At 37.7% G+C, this 20835-nt stretch overlaps 3 protein-coding genes across 5 annotated transcripts in view; 1 reads left to right on the forward strand and 2 right to left on the reverse strand.

Moving 5' to 3' along the window:
* ttc6 (tetratricopeptide repeat domain 6) overlaps window positions 1-6012 on the reverse strand; it is a 45946-nt gene extending 39934 nt beyond the window's left edge. Inside the window, exons 1-5 of the mRNA XM_039673825.2 lie at window positions 5871-6012; window positions 5157-5210; window positions 4323-5033; window positions 2051-2227; window positions 1804-1934 (exon numbers count right to left, since the gene is read on the reverse strand). Coding sequence (XP_039529759.2) covers window positions 1804-1934; window positions 2051-2227; window positions 4323-5024 — 1010 coding nt within the window. The 5' untranslated portion in view covers window positions 5025-5033; window positions 5157-5210; window positions 5871-6012. The remainder of the gene's footprint in view (window positions 1-1803; window positions 1935-2050; window positions 2228-4322; window positions 5034-5156; window positions 5211-5870) is intronic.
* Window positions 6013-8122: 2110 nt separating this feature from the next.
* Window positions 8123-10695, forward strand: foxa1 (forkhead box A1). Its single transcript, XM_039673788.2, has 2 exons — window positions 8123-8305; window positions 9034-10695. The coding sequence occupies exons 1-2, from the start codon at window positions 8234-8236 to the stop codon at window positions 10246-10248; spliced, it is 1287 nt and encodes a 428-aa protein (XP_039529722.1). The 5' UTR covers window positions 8123-8233; the 3' UTR covers window positions 10249-10695.
* Window positions 10696-14931: 4236 nt separating this feature from the next.
* Window positions 14932-20835, reverse strand: part of mipol1 (mirror-image polydactyly 1) — a 97519-nt gene continuing 91615 nt past the window's right edge. For all 3 annotated transcript variants that reach the window (XM_089120173.1, XM_089120172.1, XM_039673780.2), the window contains one exon: window positions 14932-15800. In XM_089120173.1, coding sequence (XP_088976299.1) covers window positions 15734-15800 — 67 coding nt within the window. In that variant the 3' untranslated portion in view covers window positions 14932-15733. The remainder of the gene's footprint in view (window positions 15801-20835) is intronic.

The following is a 20835-nucleotide window of genomic DNA, read 5'->3' on the forward strand; positions in this document are numbered from 1 at the left end:
AGTGACGGGGCAATTACTCGCTGTGTTGCTGCTTCCTAAATAGAGCTGAGGGGGAGCTGATGACAGCTTTTGGACGCTCTTCTCAGGTAGCGTGAAACTAGATGATCGTTTGGGCCCAAGGCCACCCTCTGCGCTCTTCCGCTAGTGACGCGTTGAGAGATTGACATGCTGATAGCAAGTGGAACATGCCAATATATCAACACATAGATTAGTCATGATGCATAGAACTAAGTATATAGCAGCCTCAAAAGTATTTGGACATTGACGTCTTACTTCAAAATTTCTGAATGCCATTGTATTGTATGCAAAACGTCGAAACTACATCAATTTGAAAGGACCATGACCAAAAGAAATGTGCTTAATTGTGTTGAATGTGTACTTGTAGTATATATACAGTATATATTTAAAACTGTACTTACAGAATGCCACTTAAGTGTACTTAAAGAGAGTACACTTTCATGATTGCTTTGCAAAGTACTTGCACATTTAATGTTTACTTTTAATTTGTTTTACTTTAAAGTGCATTCAAATTAAAGTGTATTACAAATCATTAAGTTTTCATAATCTTTTGTGATGCTTTAAAATATGTTTATTTTAATGTACATTTAGGTCAACTAACTGCATTTAAAGGCAGGGTAGGCAGGTTTTTTCTAAAACACTTCTCCCCAAATTTGTTTAAATGGTCTTTATTTACCAATACATATTTGAAATGTAAGTACTCTGAAAAGGAGAGTATAAAAATCGAATGTCTAATAGGAGAGGAGAGGCTCTCATCGTGGAAGCTTTTACATGTAAAACACTGTATATGTTATGAATCTTACACGAAACTCACCTTCATCACAGTGCAACTGATGGTAACAGGAAAAATCAATGCAACCTGTTTTTAGCTTTGCCTTGTTAGGTTACTAGCGCGTTACCTAATCAAACTCAATATATTTTAAACTTTACTAGTATCGATATGCTAGCTTGATAGGGAGTACTAAGAGCCATGTTAGTTGTTTATATTCATAATGATAAAGTTAGGTAGTTACAGATTCTGACATGATGTCACTACATGCGCTGTACTCCTCTCCGCTCGGCGCTGGTAAACACGTCCAGCTCCTATTGAGTTTGATTCGGTAACGAGCTAGTCAACCGAGTGCATCCGTGCAGGTCCGGTAGCAGCAGGGGTGGTAGCCATGGTAGCGAGGGAGAGTGACAGTCGCCCAGCCAATCATTTAATTAATTCCGAATGGAATAAGTAGCTGTGTTTATTGTAGCCCTGAGAGGACTACAGACACTCGATTTTTATACTCACCTTTTCAGAGTAGGTAGATAAAGACAGTTTAAACTAATTTGGGGAAAAGTGTTTTAGAAAAAATTTATTTAATTTAAAAGTTTAACTATGATACATTTTAATTTAATTATTACATGCTATTAATGGTCAGAAAACATTAATAGAATGTACTTTGTCCAAACCGAATGTGAAGTATATTTCTATATTGAGTAATAATAATAATAATAATAATTTTTTTTTTTTTTTTTTACAAAGGATAGCATTAGCATATTTTCACAAAAAAATGTATTTGTTAGGTTTTAAATGATGCAATGTGCTTGTATAGGTTAGTGGAATATGTTCATAGTTAATGTGATGAACTATACCTGTGGGGACGCCTATGTACACTAAAAATCATCAAAATGTCAATGATAAAAAATAAAGATCCTGCTTCGTTTAAGAACAAATTATATTTTCTATGATAGTTTATTGAATGCAACTAAATGCATTTAATATGGCTTGAGTGTCATATTTTAGATCTTTTATACTCTTTTTTAGGTGTCCAGGTTGCAAGTAGTGACAGGCCTTGAATGGTTTTGGTCTGACGGGATGTCCTTTCAGCCCTCTGAATCGGAGTCAAGCTATATCCATGGGCCATTATTATATCTTCATTGGTCACCTTAAAAATATTTAAAAAAAAATAGATTGTGGCATCATTCATGTATTTAATCTAATACATTAAAAATCTGTAATTTTTCTCATACTTATCAAAAACTTAGTGTGTAGTGCGTTTACCTGGGATAACAGATCCTTGTGTCCTCCACCATCAGAGCCAAACTCAAAGTCCTTCTGTAAAACTGACTCAGCCATTTTGTAGACACCAGATGACACAGATGGATGGCACATTGGTCTTGGGGAACGTGTTTTTGGCAGATAGACATGCGGTACAGATGTGTCCCTTTGAGTCGGCCCCTGAAGGAAAATACACATGAGCACTCCATCAACACAATTGTCATACCAAGCCTGACTTTACCCAACAAGATGTACAAGAGATATACATCATATAACTGACGTCTTGGGACGTCTTTTGACCATACGTCAACATCCGCCTTTTTAGGGTACCCTTAAACGTCGGTTAGATGACGTTATCGGATCCTAACCCTACCCCAGACCTAAACCTACCCCTAAACCTACCCCGTCACCTAACCGACGTTAAAGGTAAAGCATCAGTTGTATGACGGCCGGGATCGTCATGTAACCGACATTTAAGGGTACCCTAAAAAGGCGGATGTTGACGTATGGTCAAAAGACGTCCCAAGACGTCAGTTATATGACTTCTTGGAATGAGACTGTGTTACAGTAACTATGTAGTGGCACCAAGAAGTATTTGGACACTGAAGCCACATAAAAAATGAATGTTTTGCATTAGATACAAAATATGCTGTCCCATTTGTCATATTAGGTTTCAGAAGGGTGCTCACAAGCGCCCCCTTTGCCAAATTCGCACTGAAGCAAACTCTACAGTAGACTTCTTCCCAGCAGTCAAAGCGGCGTTACATCACAAAAGTACGAACTCCGAAGACCGCTAATGCTTAGGGTGCCATTTGGGACAGGGCCCAAGATGCTCAGTTTGGCCAGAGCAGAACTTGTTAACTGACTGAGCCTGGTCTCTACCACAAAAAAAAAAAAAAATCCTGGTTTTTGGCTTCCTTGCCACTGTTGCCTCTGACTTGCTTAATTGGGGACACTTAATAATCAATAATATTATTGACATGACTGCACTGACAATATTTGATGAGAACTGAACTGAGCTGGATAATGATATCACTTTTTTTTCTGTAGATCTGCTTTAAAGCTGAATTGAACGACTGTAATTTAATAACTGATTATATTTAGAATGGAGCTGGTTGAACATTGAACAAACTGACTTATGTTTGCATCATTGAATCATTTTTTTCTGTTTATCACTGTAAAGTTGCTTTAAAACTATCTGTATTGTATAAAGCGCTATAAAAATAAAGACGACTTGACTTTAATACTGTCCTCTATCTATGTGCCAAATTTAATAATTTTCCCACAAGCTGTTTTACAGGCTGAAGAGCAGAAGACGATGACGAAGACGAAGAATAAGAAGAACAAGAATTGTGCATCGTGTCACCAGTCTGAACTAACCATAGAGCAGAGCCTTTTTTTAACAGCTACGTTTACATTTATTCATTTAGCTGACGCTTTTATCCAAAGCGACTTACAATTGCTATATATGTCAGAGGTCGCACAGCTCTGGAGCAACTAGGGGTTAAGTGTCTTGCTCAGGGACATATTGGTGTCTCACAGTGGATTCGAACCCGGGTCTCTCACACCAAAGGCATGTGTCTTATCCACTGCGCCATCACCACCACGGCTCTATTGAGAATTCATAAATATTGTTGTTATTATTATACAAATTAGAGTATTTATGAATGATTAGGGTGATGAATGTTACATTTCCATAGTCTATTGTGTGAATATCTAAATAATGAAAAATTCTGAGAAGCAGCTGAGGCACTGTCATTTTTATTTTATTTTACTTTATTTACCTCAGGAATGTTTGCTATGCAGCTGCGCATGGGAAAGAAAGCGCACAAGATGAGACCTCTAAGATTACTACAATAAGACCACATTAAGAGCACATTTATATATAGATACAATCAAAATGTATTTTCATGTTCAATGACACTTACAGTAGAGCTTCAAAATATGTTTATAGTGAATTTAAATACTCTATGTAATAAACTAATACAATGTTTTGATTATTATTTATTAGATGGTTTTGTATTTTGTATATTTATATATATATATATATATATATACAATATATGCACCTTTGTTGCTTAGCAGCTAATAATAAATGAATAAATAATAAAATAATGAAAGTAGCTGTGTCCAACTTCTCTTTCCAAATAAAAAATAAATAAATAAAATGCTAATCTCATCATCAAAGCCGCAGCTGTGTTCAATATTAACAAAACAAAACAAAATATAAAAACAAACTCACAAAAAAAAAAAAAAAAAAAAAAAAACAGCTAACCTCATCATCAGAGCTGCAGTTGTTTCCAGCTTGGTCAGAGAAAGTTGCACCACTGTCATCCTCTACTACAGGTATGTGCCCACTTTCCATCACTAATGTGTCTGTGTCTGCCAAGCTCTCATTTGGCGCCCTCTGCTGGTCAACATCATCTGGCGGCTGGAGTCCAGCAATAGTTCTGGCTTCCTCCAACAGATCAGAGGTGGATTTGACACTTTGGATGGTGCTGGAGCCAGCGCTGCTGGTGTGACTCTGGGAGCTGCTGTGTTTGGAGAGAGTTTGATGCTCATGAGGCTCCCAGAATTGTTCAGTCTTTCCTCTCTGCACTCCTATATGCCCATTCTGTGCTGAATTCACAGAGCTTGATGCCTCATTGTCATTAGAGCTGCCCGAGTCCCGGCGGTTCTGTCTTCCACAGATAGTGGACTGGTGAGCGCTGGAGGTTTTCTTCTCCTCACCTGAGACCAGCTGAGCAAGTGTGTGAAGTGTGTAAGATCCACCTGCTGATAAGGGCCACTCTGATCTGGGCTTAGCAGGAGGTTGGGGCCTTTGGGAGAAGGATACTGCTTTGGTGGTCCCTGCGAGAGAGGCTATGACTGGCTTTCTGACAATCCCATGCCTGGCTTTAAGTTTTGGAAGAGCCATTGTGTTCACGGATTTGTCAATGGAGGAAATGTTTGGGCTTGTGCTCTGACCCCGGCTCATTTTGTTGGTCTTTGTTGAGACATGGATTTAGGGGGCAGTTTGCAGAGGAGAGGAAAAGTGAAAGTCTATTTGAGACTCAACACAGCTGGGTTTTGTCAAAATGGGAGGTAAATCTGTGATGACAGGTCTTACCTGGTAAGGTAAGGAAGAAGTCTTCTCTGGTTGGATTCATAAGTCTTTCGTAAACTGGAAATCCAGGAAAAACAACAGAAAAAAAATATTTTCATTATTTGCTATCAAGACTTTTTCTCTTTTGTCAAATCAACTTAGTTGTTCAAAAAACATCATATATTGAGTTTATATTTATTAAACCAATCTTCATTGTATTAACTTAAATATTTAATTTCAATGAACCAGGCAACTTAGGCTACTTTTTTAAAGTTAAACCAGCAACTGTATTTTATTAGGCTAACGTTAACTTATCACATTAAAACAAATGCGTTTAAAATTAGAAGAAATACGTGTTGTTGCCTCATTTAATAAATGAGCAATAACATTTAAGTCGAGACTGGTAAAAAATAAATAAATAAGAGTTATAATGCAAAACAATTTTTAAATAATTTTTATATGATTTTGTCCAACAGTTCAGTTCGAGCTATTTTGCAATGTTTTATTATTTATCCTCATTTTCTTTTTCTGACTCCCATGAAATAATCATTCTCGCTGCATAAATACTTTCAAAAGAACAGAAACTGCAGTTTTACAGTTTTAAAAGCTATGAACGCTAACAGTTAGCAACTGTTAGCCAGCTAACTTAGCCCGCATGCTCAAACGTTGCTCTTTTCGTGCTGTGACACAATAAATCTGAATATATCATTAAAAGGGTACTCTTTAAAAGCACCTTACCCTTTAATTGATGTATTTCCGTCTGAAAATCTACTTCAAATAAAATTGTACTAACTATTTGCTGAAAAATAACTGCAGCTTTTTACCTCAGAAACTCAAACAGAGAAACGCCATGCAGCGTCTCCTAGCAACCGACCGTCCCCATGCGCGTGCCAGGGCTGCCTGCGAGTGAAAATCTGCACAATAAGATCATGACCAAGTAACTTAGATAATTATCTTGATGTTAATAATTGTTATTTTTAAAGCATATAGCACTGACTGGCTGCTAGAACGACAAGAAAACCCTTCAACAACACTTTTAAAATAAAGGTCCCAAAGGTGTCAATGCATTGAAGAACCATTTTCGTTCCCCCCAAAACCCTTCAGTGGACAGTTCTTAAAATAATAATCCCCCCATTAGTGCGAAGAACATTCTAAAAATCTAAGAACCCCTTTAAACTTTAAAAGAACCTTTTTGTCTGTGGAATGGAAAGGTTCCATGAATGTTAAAGGTTCTTCATGAAGCAATTGATGGCAATAAAAGAATAAACTCAAACGTTCAGATTTGCAAACAAACTGAAATGGTAATCATGGTGAGCTATTAGTGCAAAGATGCCTTTCTATTTACACACAATCACAAAATAGAAAAATAAGATTTAAGAAATTAAATGTGCGTTCAAAATAATTGTAATTCTAAAATTCTAATTACATTATGATTTTAAAATCCCAAAAAGTACTTTTAATTCTCTATTTCTCGAGAAAACCAAACCTGCCGGTACTTTAAAATACTGATCTGATGAACTTTATTGTCTCCAAAAAGATTATGCTACAAAGTTATCTCCACCTTGCCATTTTATTTTTGATAAGAACACAAAATTGCTGCACACAAAAAACGATTTTCAGTATAACATAACAGGCCTATCTAATGCAATGCACTGTTTGCTAAAGCAAACATATAAAGCAGGTGGTTTTAAGGCCTATTATTTTATAAATCATGCATTAAATCTACTGACAAGACAGTCCTGATACCATCGCTATTGCTCCCTCTACCTCTGCCTCTCTCTCTCTCTCTGGCTGTCTCATGGGGGCTTTGACATGGTCTAATGTTCTTTGCTTCAAGGGTCATTTCCCTCCGTCCTGTGAGGAATCGATCTGTGCTCTAATGGTGTGAGAGATCACTGGAGATAATCCGCTGTAAGTGGATGATCAGTGCTGTCATTCGCTCATTAGCAGGTGTACACTGGGAAATGTGAACTCTTGTTCATTTGAGAAATAAAAGGAGAGAGATGGTGGGGTTTCCAGTTCCTTCCTAAACACCTAGCGTCAGTAGCCTACCAAAATGAATATGCTGTAAAGTTATTGCAAGTTGGTTTCTTCTGCTATTCTGTGAAGCTTCTTGGTGACAGCATTTTATCATACAATGAAATAGGCTACATACATGATTTGTTAAGTATCCTATTATTTAAATAATCTGTTCAAACAGGCCTAGTTATGACAGAATTCATATATTGTCATACATTTTGATATTTAAATATACAGCATCCACATATTTTTTGTGATAATTTGATAACACTTTATTATAACTTATGGATTAGAAAGAATATGTTAAAATTTCACGTTAAATGTAATATCGTTCATGAATAATATAAATATAGTATTACAACATGGATCATGTATTTATATGCTATATTCAAAAAGGCCTATTTAGAAATGTCACAATTCATATTTTTTGTAGGAACATGTTATCATTACATAATGTTTGCTAAAAATTGCTGTAAGATATAACTTAATATGTTACATATAAGTTTACTATATTACATTAATTATATTGCACTTTACAAGATCACTCACTTCATTTGAATTCATAAACACTTGTTTTTTTAAGCCTGTAACATTATAATGCTGGATTAATTAATCAAAAAAAAGTCCAAACATTATTTTGAAAAAAAGAAGAAAAATAACAATAAAACAATTTAAAATAAAATTGGCAAAAATATATCGGATATTCAATATTATTCATCATAATGTGTTTATTTCTAATAGAGTTTAAATTAAAAGATGATTTTACAGGTAATAGTATTGTGCAATAAAACACACGGGTCATTCCTATTTAAAAACAGCAGCAGAGTAGACGTGTTCCTGGAAGCAGGAGAGAGGTCCAGGCAAATGAGACACAGAAAGTGGGCTGTACTGTGTTCTACGTAACAGGCAGGGGAAGATCTCCAGTTCGGTCCCAACATTTCCTCACTTTACCCAAAGCCACGCACAACATCCCACCAGTGACTGCGCGCGGTGCCAGGACGCACACGCACACACACACTCTCACTCACGCGCGCGCTGAGAGTCTGGAACTGCATGTGCACGAGCTGCGAATTTCCTCCATAATGTTAGGCGCAGTGAAAATGGAAGGACACGAAACTCCAGACTGGAGCAGCTACTATAATGATGCACAAGAGGTGAGAGACTATTATTATTTCTGCCACTCTGAGCTGCTGGGATAGTCAGAAAGTTTGTAGCTGCATGCACGCGAATTATGGATCAGCAGACTCAAACTGAGGCTCACGCTTAAAAACACTTTTAAAACGGAGGAATTACATGTAAAATATATATTCTGCAGAATTGTTGTCTGAAGCTGATCAAAATATCAGCCATTTATTAACCCACTTGGTGGCAGTAGTGATACCATTGCAAGTGACAATATAGTCACAATAGTCTTGGAAGAGTTTATCAAATATTATTTTCTGAAATTGTTATCTGACTAAGCTATTTTTATTCAATTTATTATCGATTATGTATAGCCTACATGTCACAAATTTCCATTACAAGATTTTGTTTTGCCTCGTTCAATTTGACATTTAATTAAACGCAATAAAGTCCTACGTTTATATTTTTTTACTGTCACGTGCATCAGCAAATCCACATTTAACATTTCGTTATTTTAAAAAGAACATACAATAAAAACGTTACATTTAGATTAAAAATTCAAATGTATGTTCTCACAATTTTTAATGGTGCTAGCCTGATTTTTTTTTTCAATATTGTTTTTATTTTTTTATGTACTTGTGTTTTATAAAATAAAATAGAGGGGAAACTAGGCTACATTATTGTTTAAGAGAAACTATGCTAAATTACTACACTCTATACGAATAAAAGTGCTGAATTACGATTTCTTTCTTTCTTTTAGGTCTATTCTCCCATGACGAACAGCAGCATGAACGCTGGGCTGAGCTCCATGAATAATATGAACAGTTACATGAGCATGTCCACCAGTGGGAATATGACTTCCAGTTCTTTTAACATGTCCTATGCGAACCCAGCGCTGAGTGCCGGTCTGAGCCCGGGCACCATGGCCGGGATGCCCCCGGGAGCCACCGGCCACATGAACGGGATGGGCGGCGGCGTGTCGAGCATGGGCACCGCGCTCAGCCCGTCCAACCTGAACGCCATGACGGCTCAGCACAGCTCCATGAACGCGCTGAACCCCTACTCCAGCATGAGCCCCACCATGAGCTCCATGACTTACGCGCAACCCAACCTCAACCGGGCCAGAGACAACAAGACCTTCAGGAGAAGTTACCCGCACGCCAAACCGCCCTACTCCTACATCTCCCTCATCACTATGGCCATCCAGCAGGCACCCAGCAAAATGCTTACCTTGAGTGAGATTTACCAGTGGATAATGGACCTGTTCCCCTACTACCGTCAGAACCAGCAACGGTGGCAGAACTCCATCAGGCACTCGTTGTCCTTCAACGACTGTTTCGTCAAAGTGTCCAGGTCACCCGACAAGCCGGGAAAAGGCTCCTACTGGGCCCTGCATCCAGATTCTGGGAATATGTTCGAGAACGGCTGTTACCTGCGAAGACAGAAGCGCTTTAAATGCGACAAAAAGTTGCCCGACGGAAAGAGGTCCGACGGAAAGAGAGAGCACTCGAGCGGCTCTGGCTCACCGGCCAGTGACAGCACCAGCAGCAAACCTGTGCATATGGACTCCAGCTCCATAACCTCTTCGAACCAGTCGTCCAGTCCTCCCAGTTTGGACCACAGGAGCGGTAGCACCGCTAACTCTGAACTGAAGAGCACCGGCCCACAGGTGCACTCGGTGTCCACGTCCCTGTCCTCGCTGCACTCTATGGCCCACGAACCCCAGCTGCACCTCAAAGGAGACCCTCATTACTCCTTCAACCACCCGTTTTCCATCAATAATTTAATGTCGTCTTCAGAGCAACAGCATAAACTGGAATTGAAAGCCTATGAACAAGCGTTGCAATATTCCTCCTATGGCTCAGGGATGTCTTCCAGCTTGCCCATGGCCGGGAGAGCCAGCATGGACCCTTCGGCATTAGAGGCCTCTTACTACCAAGGTGTGTATTCCAGGCCTGTTCTTAATACGTCTTAGTCAGTTGCCGACTAAGGGGGGGAAAAAACTTATTTTATTTTTCTTGCATGCACTTGGTGCAAAAGAACTGTTACTTTAAAATATAACAAAATGTGTATGTGTATAATAAAATATTGTAAAGTGTTTCCAATGACTGTATATCCCAGTTACAAATCATTGCTAGTGTATTTAAAATCATTTTTGAGCTTGTAAAATACTTGTTGTGATCCCCCCGAAAACTTGTAGTTCCCCATTGTTACAACGTGCACGAATGAAGGTCAACTTTTGGTCTTGTTGCTGGTATAGAAGCGAAGCCCCTTGTCTGTTGCAGATGTATTTGAATGTTGTCATTTTACTCATTATTTTTGGGGGTTACTTACCTCGTTTGGACAAAAAAACACTTCCCAATCTTGTATTGAAATAAATTAATCCGAGGTGGAAATGCATTGTGAATAAAATATGTATTTCTTAATCAAGCAAAACGTTTGTGACATTTTTATACAAAGAGGTTCGTGCATGCATTTTTTTTCGTAGTGAAATTACATTTTATCCCAAGACTATTTTTTTTAAGAATACATGATTTTATTTCATTTCGTTTTTAGAAATAATTGATTCTTTCGTGTATTTTTTGTTGCATTATTTTATGTCCAAGCAATGCATGCTCAATAACTTCAATAATATCGGAAATAAAATAGAAATAGATGCTATTCTTTAATATAGACTGTCTGCTCTCAAAGCCAGCTTTTGGCTGAGCCCGTCTGGTTTTGACTTGATGTTGGTAAAAGACCAAGAGAAAATCCAAGTCTAACACACGCGCAGCCTCAAAGACTCGCTTCATAAAAGATCCGATCTCGTTTTAAATGGGATTTTAAACAATATCATAGAGAGGCCAAATCATCTTTTTGTGGAGCGTAACCTACATGATGGGCCCGTGAACCTGAACAGATTTGACTTTGATCATGGTATTTTGTATACACGCATTTTGGCTGAGTAGCCGTGAAATTCATTTAATTATCTTGTAATTCCCCCCCGATGCGTAAATAAAATGGATAATTGACTTCAGGCTTGAGAAATCTCGATATGTGCAGCCTATATAAAATAAAGTTATATAGCTTATATTTCTGCCTCTTAATTTTAATTCAAATTAAAAATGAAGACCACATTTTGTTTCCAATATTAATGTCCGGTGCGGTCAATTTATATGATATTGAATTAGAGCTCGCGACAGAGATATTTAGCCTAATTAAAGATGGTGAAGTTGCCAATGTCAATGTATCGATACTGAAATTTGTTAAATAAAAAAAGAAAAACAATAATCACTCAAAAGCATTAGAAAATAAAACTGCGTATTTTTTTAATGGTAAAGATTCAACAAAACCACAGATTTTGAATAATCTAAATGACATTCTCTCATGCGCACGACAAGTGCTTTATAAAACTGATTGTTTATTTTATTTTAATTTTTCAAAGAAAAATGTAAATATAACAGAATTTACCTGCTTACAAAAATAAAATATGTGTGCTCGATTAACTGAGATACAAATCGAAATAAAACTATACCCTACATAAAATATTGTACCACCGATTCTAATAATTTGACTGAAATCATTATGATCGATTATGAGGAAACTTGCACCATGATCGAGTTCATATGTCATACCAATTACACCAGGTGAAATTTGATTATGTATATTTGGTACATTTTTAATACATCTTTATGATAGAAACCATGGTTTATACGTCAACTAAAAGCTGATGGTAATGAAACCAAACTAAAGCATTATTAATGTGCGGTCTTGGAAATCTAAGAACCAACAAACTGTGCTTAAATATTATTTAACGCGTTTTTACGAAAACCTCTTAACGAGCGCACTGTCGGGGTTAACGAACCCCTCGTTCATTACCTATATAATCATTAAAATATTGACGTGCATGGGTGTAATTTAGACATGCTCTAATTTGCATGGGAATTTTATTGTTTGTAATTGGCGCAGTGATTGTACAGAGCAATACCCGAAAGTTTTTTTTATTTCGATGACGCGACCTTTATATATATAGCCTAGGCTACGTTGCATTGTGCAATTCAGCGCGCGTCTTTAAACGAGCCAGACTTAACATATGCGATCAGCAGGCAGTGTTCAAACTTACGTGGCATTTCTCGTTGCCCCATCAAAAGCTCTGGCGCTTTCTTCAGCCTTATGGAGCAAAATTTCGACAACAATGCACACGGCCCTTTAGTTCAAAGCGCCCATCAGCGGGTCTACCCGTAGACCTTTCTTCTCCCTCTTTTCATTCTGAGTTTGGAAAAGCACTACAGGGCCAAGGCGCTCCTAATACCTTCTGATGGGGATTGAATTAATTATCTCCAATAACACAATTGTGCTTGGCCAACGAAAAGAGCAAAGCAATACCCCTCCAGAATCACACGCACACGAAAGAAAGAAAGGGGCTTTCAAAGGGCGAGAGAGAAGAGGGAGAGATCTCTATCCGACATCAGCTTTAGAAGCAGCTGCTTTTCCATTAAAAATGATACGGGAGAAGTTTATTAGAGCTTTGTGCCCCTCTAATATGCATCGACCATGTCAGGTTGGTGGTCTCGCACTCCCCTGTTTTGTGTCTTCATTATTCTACAGCAGGGGATTTGGAGAGAAACAGCCAGTTGGGTTTCTTTTGGAGATTCATTGTGGCGGACGCAATAAACCGAGAATCCAAGAATTCTCCTTCAAATATATATATATATGTTGTTTGCATTTTTATATCGAATAATAAATAAAATTAACATTCAAAATTACATGATCAATAAGTTAGCCTATATGCTTTCAAATTGCTTTAACTCAACAAAATAAGTTTCAACTCATTTTTTAAGCCAGTTTAATGGAATTAAAGTTGAAATTATAAACACTCAATCATTAAGTTGATTGTACTTAAAAATGTTTTTACAGTAGCCTATGGCCATTTGCAATTTTAAGAATAAAGCATTAATAAAGATTAATGCAAAAAAAATCCTTGCAAATAGCAAATAAGAAGATTAATTATTGTGAAATGGCAAACTGGCCTAAACTAATATTTCTGCACTGTAAAAAATAAATAAATCATAATTTATTATTAGGCTACAACAGTTTTTTTCTTTTATCAAATCAACTCATTTTTTTTTCTTTTGTCAAATCAACTTTGACAATTTATATGGTTCAGATAACATATTTTGAGTGTCTGTTGATTAAACCAATCAAACCAATCTTATTAACTCATTTTTTTTTGAATTTCAGTGAACTCAAAATTAAGGCACCCATGTAACTTAGGCTACTTTTTTAAGTTAAACCAACAATCATTTTTTGCAGTGTATTATTTAGAATTAAAGTTATCCATCTCAGTCAATTTGATGGTTATCTGATTCAATAATGCATCATTTTAACATCAAAACCAACACACATTTATCAGCTCAATTAGAACCTGGGAAAAAAAAAAAACGAACTATATTTGTATAAATAAACAGCTACTATGAGAAGGAGAGAAGCAGACAGAGAAAAAGAGAGCTTGAAATATTTGGTGTCGTTATAGCAACCGGATCAGTGGTGCTTTTCTCTGAGGGTCATTCAATATGTGCAGCCGAAACACGGTTTTAATTAAAGCGTATAAAAGTTTTTTTGTAAGTCGATGATCACGCACACTGAATTTGGGGGGTGGTAATGGGGCATTTCGCTCCACATGCCACAATAAACACAGACTCGAGCCTCCACACCCACATATCAAACAAGTGACTTAAAACACGCACACCTCAAACAAATCATTTAAGAATGCACATCTCAAAAGAAAAGTTTTCGTCTCGAGGAAGAAAAAAAAAAGTTGCAGCATCAAAGGGCAAGTGTTGTGGGGACACCCAGGTTGTGCCATCTCCACGGTAACCTATAGGATGAAAATCGACAAGCTTGTCCTGGTGTCGGCGTTTATTTGAGGGGAGGGACACTCAGCGGCACGTCTGGCCTAAGCAGCCTTTTCTTTATTCACCGCTGCATCTAACATATTTCTGAGTACATAATCGATCAGGCTGAAGAAGCTCTGCTGAAGGACGGACAGGGAAAGACAACATAAACCATGCTTATATAATTGTTTGGGGTATCTAGATGTTGGTAAAGGTCGACAGATCTCTTTAGCCCATTTTGTGTTTGTAAATTCTCAGCGTGCAGCAAAGAATTCAAAGAATCATCAGGGTTAAAAAAATAAGTATTTTATATAGAAAACATTTTTTTAAATATACATATCTGTCATTCCCACATTATCTGATTTTGTTCTTCAAAAAAAAAAAACGTTTTTTTTTTTTTGCGTTTTTTAAATACTAAATATTCAGGATATCAATTTAAAGGGTTTAACAACAACATATTTAAGTATTAGAATTAAAGAATTATTCCAATTATTTAGGATATTCAACTTGAATTAAAAAGCATTATTTACAGGTTTGATTAAACACTGTAAAAAAATAAAAATAAATCATGATTTGTTATCATAACGTTTTTTTCTGGTCGTATCAACTTATAATTTATGTGGTTCAGATAACAAAATATTTTGAGTTTCTGATTATTAAATCAATCTCCTTCATTGTATTAACTAAATTTTTCAATTTCAATGAACTTTTTTTCAATGAAGTTTTAAAGCAACCAGGTTACTTCATTTTTTAAGTTAAACCAACATAATTTTTTACAGTGTAGGTATGTTTAGACAAAAATGTTTTTTATTGTTTTGAAATCATTTAAAAAAGGAATAAAAACAATGTATATTTGTCCTCAATAAGACTCGTTTCAAATGAATTAAATTAAAGAATAAAAGAAATCAAATAAATAAGTGTATTTTTGGGTCATGTAAACCAGCGCTTAATTTGATAATTTTTTTTATACATTTGATGCTTTTATTTGATACTTTCTATTTTCAATATCTAATTGATAAGCACAAAATAAATGTATCATCAAATAACACTGAACAAGCTTTTCATGTTCATAAATACTGATTGTGATGACTGATACACTGTTGTTAAAACTCCCTTTCTTAATTTGGGAAAAAAATTTAAATATAGCTATATAGTCTGTAAACAAATTCAATAAAATAACAATAAAAATTTGGTTCAAAAATAGCTGTCTTTATATGAAAAAAAAAAAAAAACAAGTCTCAGTACCTCACAAAAGTAATTGTCCAATCAAATGTCCCTTGTTTAACCAGACTTAACGTCACACTGTAAGTAACAAAAATCGACCGAGAGGAGAAGAAAGAAAACCTTTGGATTAGTAGAAAAACTCCTGGCAGCAGTAGTTTCATTGGTGACTGCGGAGAGAATGTGGTTAAACATTTACGATGGCGTTTCTGAGCATGGGCTGGAATGAGAACAGGGCTGAGAGAAAGAACGCCACTTCCAGCCAGTGTTTGCCCAGGCCAGGCTTCGGCTGTTTGCTCAGAGTTAAACGCTTCAGCCTGGTCACCAGATGTGGCCGTCTGCTAGGGTCGCCCGGCGGCCAGTCAGTCAGATGACTTTTCGGACGCTGCCAGTACCCACTTTCTTCCGTAACACCTCCACCAACCGCTCCAGCCTGAGAAAGGGAAAGCAGAAAATGTGTGAGTAAGTGTGTAAATGAAAGAAGATCGAGACAAATGCAGGCCAGCTCTTGGCTGTTTTCTCCTCACACAAGGGCGCTCTTTGAGGAACGGAAAGATACGGAGAATGGATGTAGACACTTCTTAAAGTGGGTGAGACATCCATGCTGGTGTCAATGCCCAAATCCTCCAAATATCCGCCTGCCTTTACTCCGGCAAACAGAAGCCCATGTGTGGTGTCATGTGATTGGTCGGGGTGAGTAAACCTGTGCTTATGAGGGTGATGATCCCAGAGACTCTGTGGAAATGGAGGGAGATCTAGATGGGTGAAGGGATTCTTTGGGAGCAAATGAATAATGGGGAATGAGAGCAGGCCTGCTTCTCTCCATCCAAACAAATGCTGGTTCTGCTTCAAAAAGAAGCTCTTCCGAATCTCTGACATTACGTAAAATGATGTGATAAGATGGAAAAAGATGTGATGAGAAAATAAATAAATAATGAAATCAGACCCTTTAATATTCATCATAAAATAAATTGAAACAGTTACAATACATAAAATGATATGAATTAGAACAATGTTTAATTTTTATAAATTATTAGCTTGAATATTATGAAAAATCATATATGTATATATACAAATTAAAACTATGCATCATTTTCAATTTCTATTTAAATAAATTATATAAATAAAAGTAGATTACAATTTTATTAGGGCTGTGAAACGATTAACCGTGATTAATCGCTTCCAAAATAAAAGTTTGTGTTTACATAATATATATATGTGTGTAGTGTGTATAATTATTTTGTATTAAAATACAAACATATGCATGTATATATTTCAGAAAAATATGTTATTAATAATTCAAATATTTATATTTATGTATAATATTTTTTTATATATAAATATATATAAAGTATACAAGCTGATATTTCTTAAATATATACATGTGTGTTTTTATATATACAAAATAATTATACACACTACACACACATATATGATATAAACACAAACTTTTATTTTGGATGCGATTAATCATTTCACGGCACTAATATATATATATATATATATATATATATATATACACATACATACATGCATATATATACGCACGCATATATATAAACACACGCATTTATATTTAAATATAAATTGAACGTGTATATATATATATATATATATATATATATATAGATAGATATAACATGTATATATATATATACACACATACAATTTTATTGTTAGCTTGAATATTATAAAAATAATATATATAAACCATATATTTATATATATATATATATATATATATATATATGTGTGTGTATGTGTGATTAAAATGCATCAAATATAAATTGAACGTAAGCAAATGTCTAAAAAACTAAAAAGTGAAATTTTCAACGTGACCAATTTATTTTATAAAAAGTATAAATGAACTAACTAGAGTTTAACGTTCTCCTTTTTTCCTATTCTCAACAATAGTCAGAGCCATTTTTTCAGTACTTACTCAGTGATCTAAAACCCAGACTTGGAAGTTAAAAATGAAATAAATTAATTATATAAATAAACATCATGCACAACAGCAGTAGGTTCAGGATTGTTAAATCCAAGCATTCTCGAAAAAAAAAAGAGCTAGGTTTTCACAATAAAACTGAGTTCAAGCAGGCTTCCAACAACAAAGCCAGCACTAAAAACAGCCCAGCTCTATCAGAGCTGATAAGATGTGCTTAGCATACCCAGTGCTAGTATTGTCTACTGAGGTTTCTCAGTCTTATCAAGTGAGCATATGGGAGCGGTCTGACCCAAGCCTTACTCCTGCCGAAGTCTCCACCTGTTTTCCCGTACAGAGAGATCGGAAAGCAGCCGCAGGACCATATGTATTGCTCAAAGGCTCTGTGGCCGAGAGAAACGCGTCGCGTTGGAGGGAAAGGGGGAAAGATGAGGGGGAGGGGATGGTTCAAAACCACAGACTAATATTTATAAAAGGTCATTGTTGCTAAATGAACAGGCCACACACACACAAGCATATATACATACACAAGCAAACAGCCTTCATATCACACGCGCACACACAAACAAGCAAGCAGACAGACACCAAAAAACCGTCTCTCTCTCTCCTCCATAAACATGCACGGAAACACCTTTCCCCCTTGTGTGCAAATTTTTTGCGTTTTAAATATATTCATTAGCCTCCCTGTCATGTTTGCACAATTAACAGGTCTGCCTTTTTCCGTGGTAGGATCTCCAAGGTGTGCCTGCGGGCTGGGGAGGATTTGGTGAACACTGTTTGCAGAGAGTGGCCGTAAACCCAAACATACACGCGAGGAAAGAGCCGGCAAAAGCGCAAATCCCGATTAAGAATTCACGGAGTCGCAAAACCAACAGTTCCAGCTCAAATAACACAGAGTAAACAGCAGCCGTGCATAAATTCTAAACAACAGCACGTTTTATGTATGGCACCACAACATATCCGTGTTTCAATGCAAAAAGAGATCCTGTTTGTAATCTATAATTATCCCACGACAATGCCCGACAAAAACCCTAACATGAAAGATCTCGCTTATAACTCCAGCAAACTATGGATGGAGTTTTAGCACTGCACAGGAAGCAGAACGGCACAAACAAACAAAAAGGCCGCCGCGGAGGGTCAGCCCTCGCTGTGCCAGACAGAAGAGACTGCGGCGTGATGGGACACACAAGCCGCAGCCCATTTGTGGGCCGTCGGGCCAATGAAAAGGTCCTTTGTGTGCTTCTCATGGCCAAATTTGATTCAGCAGGTCATTAGACATTCAGCTCAGCTCCTCCGTCAATGGGCTCGCAGGAACGGCACTCAGGTGCCACATTCTGGCCCGGCGCTGGGCTTCCTCCTCCCCTGGAGGCCGATCGCATCACCCCTGCATTCTTCTCACAGCCGTGCGACGAGGCCCACGTCAGAGCGGCTTCCCACAGCCCGGTGAGTGCAGGGCATCCATCTGAATGTCAGCTAGCGGTCAGGTGTGACCGTTGCTGTTCCCTTCGCCTACTGCGGACGATCCCGGTTATGTATTAAAAAAAGGAGTAAAGGTTGTTCCAAATTCTGTCACATTTACTCACCCCATTATTTATTGGGGGACTTGAATAATCTTCACATACCTTTGCATACAACTAATATTGGATATTCAACTAAATATTGTACCTTTAGGCCGTGTGTCCACCACAGCGTTTTTAGCCAGCTGAAAACGCTAGACGCTCTGCTGAAGACGCCGTGCTTTGGGCGCTTGAGAGCGTTTTGTGCAGCGTTTTTTTCGTTGAGACGTTTCGTTGCTATGATACAGAATATCTGCAGCAGTTTGAATGTTGTGACAGTTGGTCGGTGTGGTATCAGTCCCGCCCCTCCTCCACTGCGATTGGACGGCTGGGTAAAAAGTGACAGTGATGAGCGCTGCGTTTTATCCAAAGTTGAACATTTTTCAACTCCCAGCGACCAGTAAAAAACGCTGGGCGCTCGGCGCTTCAGCGTGAAAAAAACGCTCAGTGCCTCGGTACGCTCATGGCGTTCAAAAAACGCGGTGCTCCCATTGAAAAAAATTGAAAACATACGCCAGGCGCGTGGAAAAACGTTTTGGTGGACACACGGCCTTAGGGCTTGTCACTGGAACTACCCTCAAAGGGATATCTTGGTACCTTATTTACCCCTAAATGGTTCAGTATTGACAAAAGTATTGGGACATCCCTCCAAATCATTGAATTCAGGTGTTCCAATCACTTCCATGGCCACAGTTGTATAAAAACACCTAAGCATGCAGACTGCTTCTACAAACATTCGGGTCGCAAACAATGGGTCGCTCTCGGGAGCTCAGTGAATTCAAGCATGGTACCTGTGCAATAAGTCCATTCATGAAATTTCCTCATTTACCTAAATACTCCATGGTCAACATTTAGAGGTATTATAACAAAGTGGAAGCAATTGGGAACAACAAGAACAACTCAGCCACGAAGTGATAGGCCAAGTAAAATCACATACTTGGCACCTTTCTGCAGAGTCAGTAGCTACAAATCTCCAAACTTTGTGTGCCTTCAGATTAGCTCAAGAACAGTGCGTAGAGAGCTTCATGGAATGGGCTTCCATGGCCGATTGGCTGCATCCAAGCCTTACATCACCAAGTGCAATGCAAAGCGTCAGATGGAGTGGTGTAAAGCATGCCGCCACTGGACTCTAGAGCAGTGGAGACATGTTCTCTGGAGTGACGAATCACGCTTCTCTGCCTGGCAATCCGATGGACGAGTCTGGGTTTGGCGGTTACCAGGAGAACTGTACTCGCATGACTGCATTGTGCCAAGTGTAAAGTTTGGTGGAGGGGGGATTATGGTGTGGGGTTGATTTTCAGGGGTTGGGCTTGGCCCCTTAGTTCCAATGAAATGAACTCTTAATGCTTCAGCATTACAAGACATTTTGGACAATTTCATGCTCCCAACTTTGTGGGAATAGTTTGGGGATGACTCCTTCCTGTTTCAGCATGACCAGTGCACAAAGCAAGGTCCATAAAGACATGGATGAGCGAGCTTGGTGTGGAGGAACTTGACTGGCCTGCACAGAGTGAACACCTGATAGAACACCTTTGGGATAAATTAAAGGATAATTCCGGTATTTAACATCTTGAGTCTATTTTGTAGTTTGTTTTGAATGAAATAGAGTGGTGGACTTAGAAATTTTGGCAATGGGTCCTGTCTCGAGTTTTTGACTTTTTCAGAATCACTTGTGACAGCGTTAGACTGTATGTCTATGGGCATGCACAAACATGTCCATAAAACAACACTTAACTTTCATTTTCAAATATGTGCAACTCACCGAGTGGTTGGTGGTGTTCGTTGATGTTCCGAAACAAGTAGCGTAGCGAAATACCATTTCTGTCGTGTTTTATTTGTCTTTTTTTTTTTAAATCGCATTGATGTCTGCTGGAGGACTCAGTGCTCGTTGGTATTACTGCGCTAGCTACCGGAAACGGAAAGGGGTCTGTTTACATTTGGTTGTAGTCTTTTCGTTCGGTTCTCCGTCT

Source organism: Pimephales promelas, chromosome 15 (assembly GCF_988280905.1).
Source record: "Pimephales promelas chromosome 15, fPimPro1.hap1.1, whole genome shotgun sequence".
Taxonomy (NCBI): domain Eukaryota; kingdom Metazoa; phylum Chordata; class Actinopteri; order Cypriniformes; family Leuciscidae; genus Pimephales; species Pimephales promelas.

Bases quoted from the DNA above. Each gene is read 5' to 3' on its own strand.
- foxa1 (XM_039673788.2), top strand. From the start codon at position 8,234: ATGTTAGGCGCAGTGAAAATGGAAGGACACGAAACTCCAGACTGGAGC. The intron at 8,306-9,033 runs GTGAGAGACTAT...TCTTTCTTTTAG, and splicing joins ACTATAATGATGCACAAGAG to GTCTATTCTCCCATGACGAA.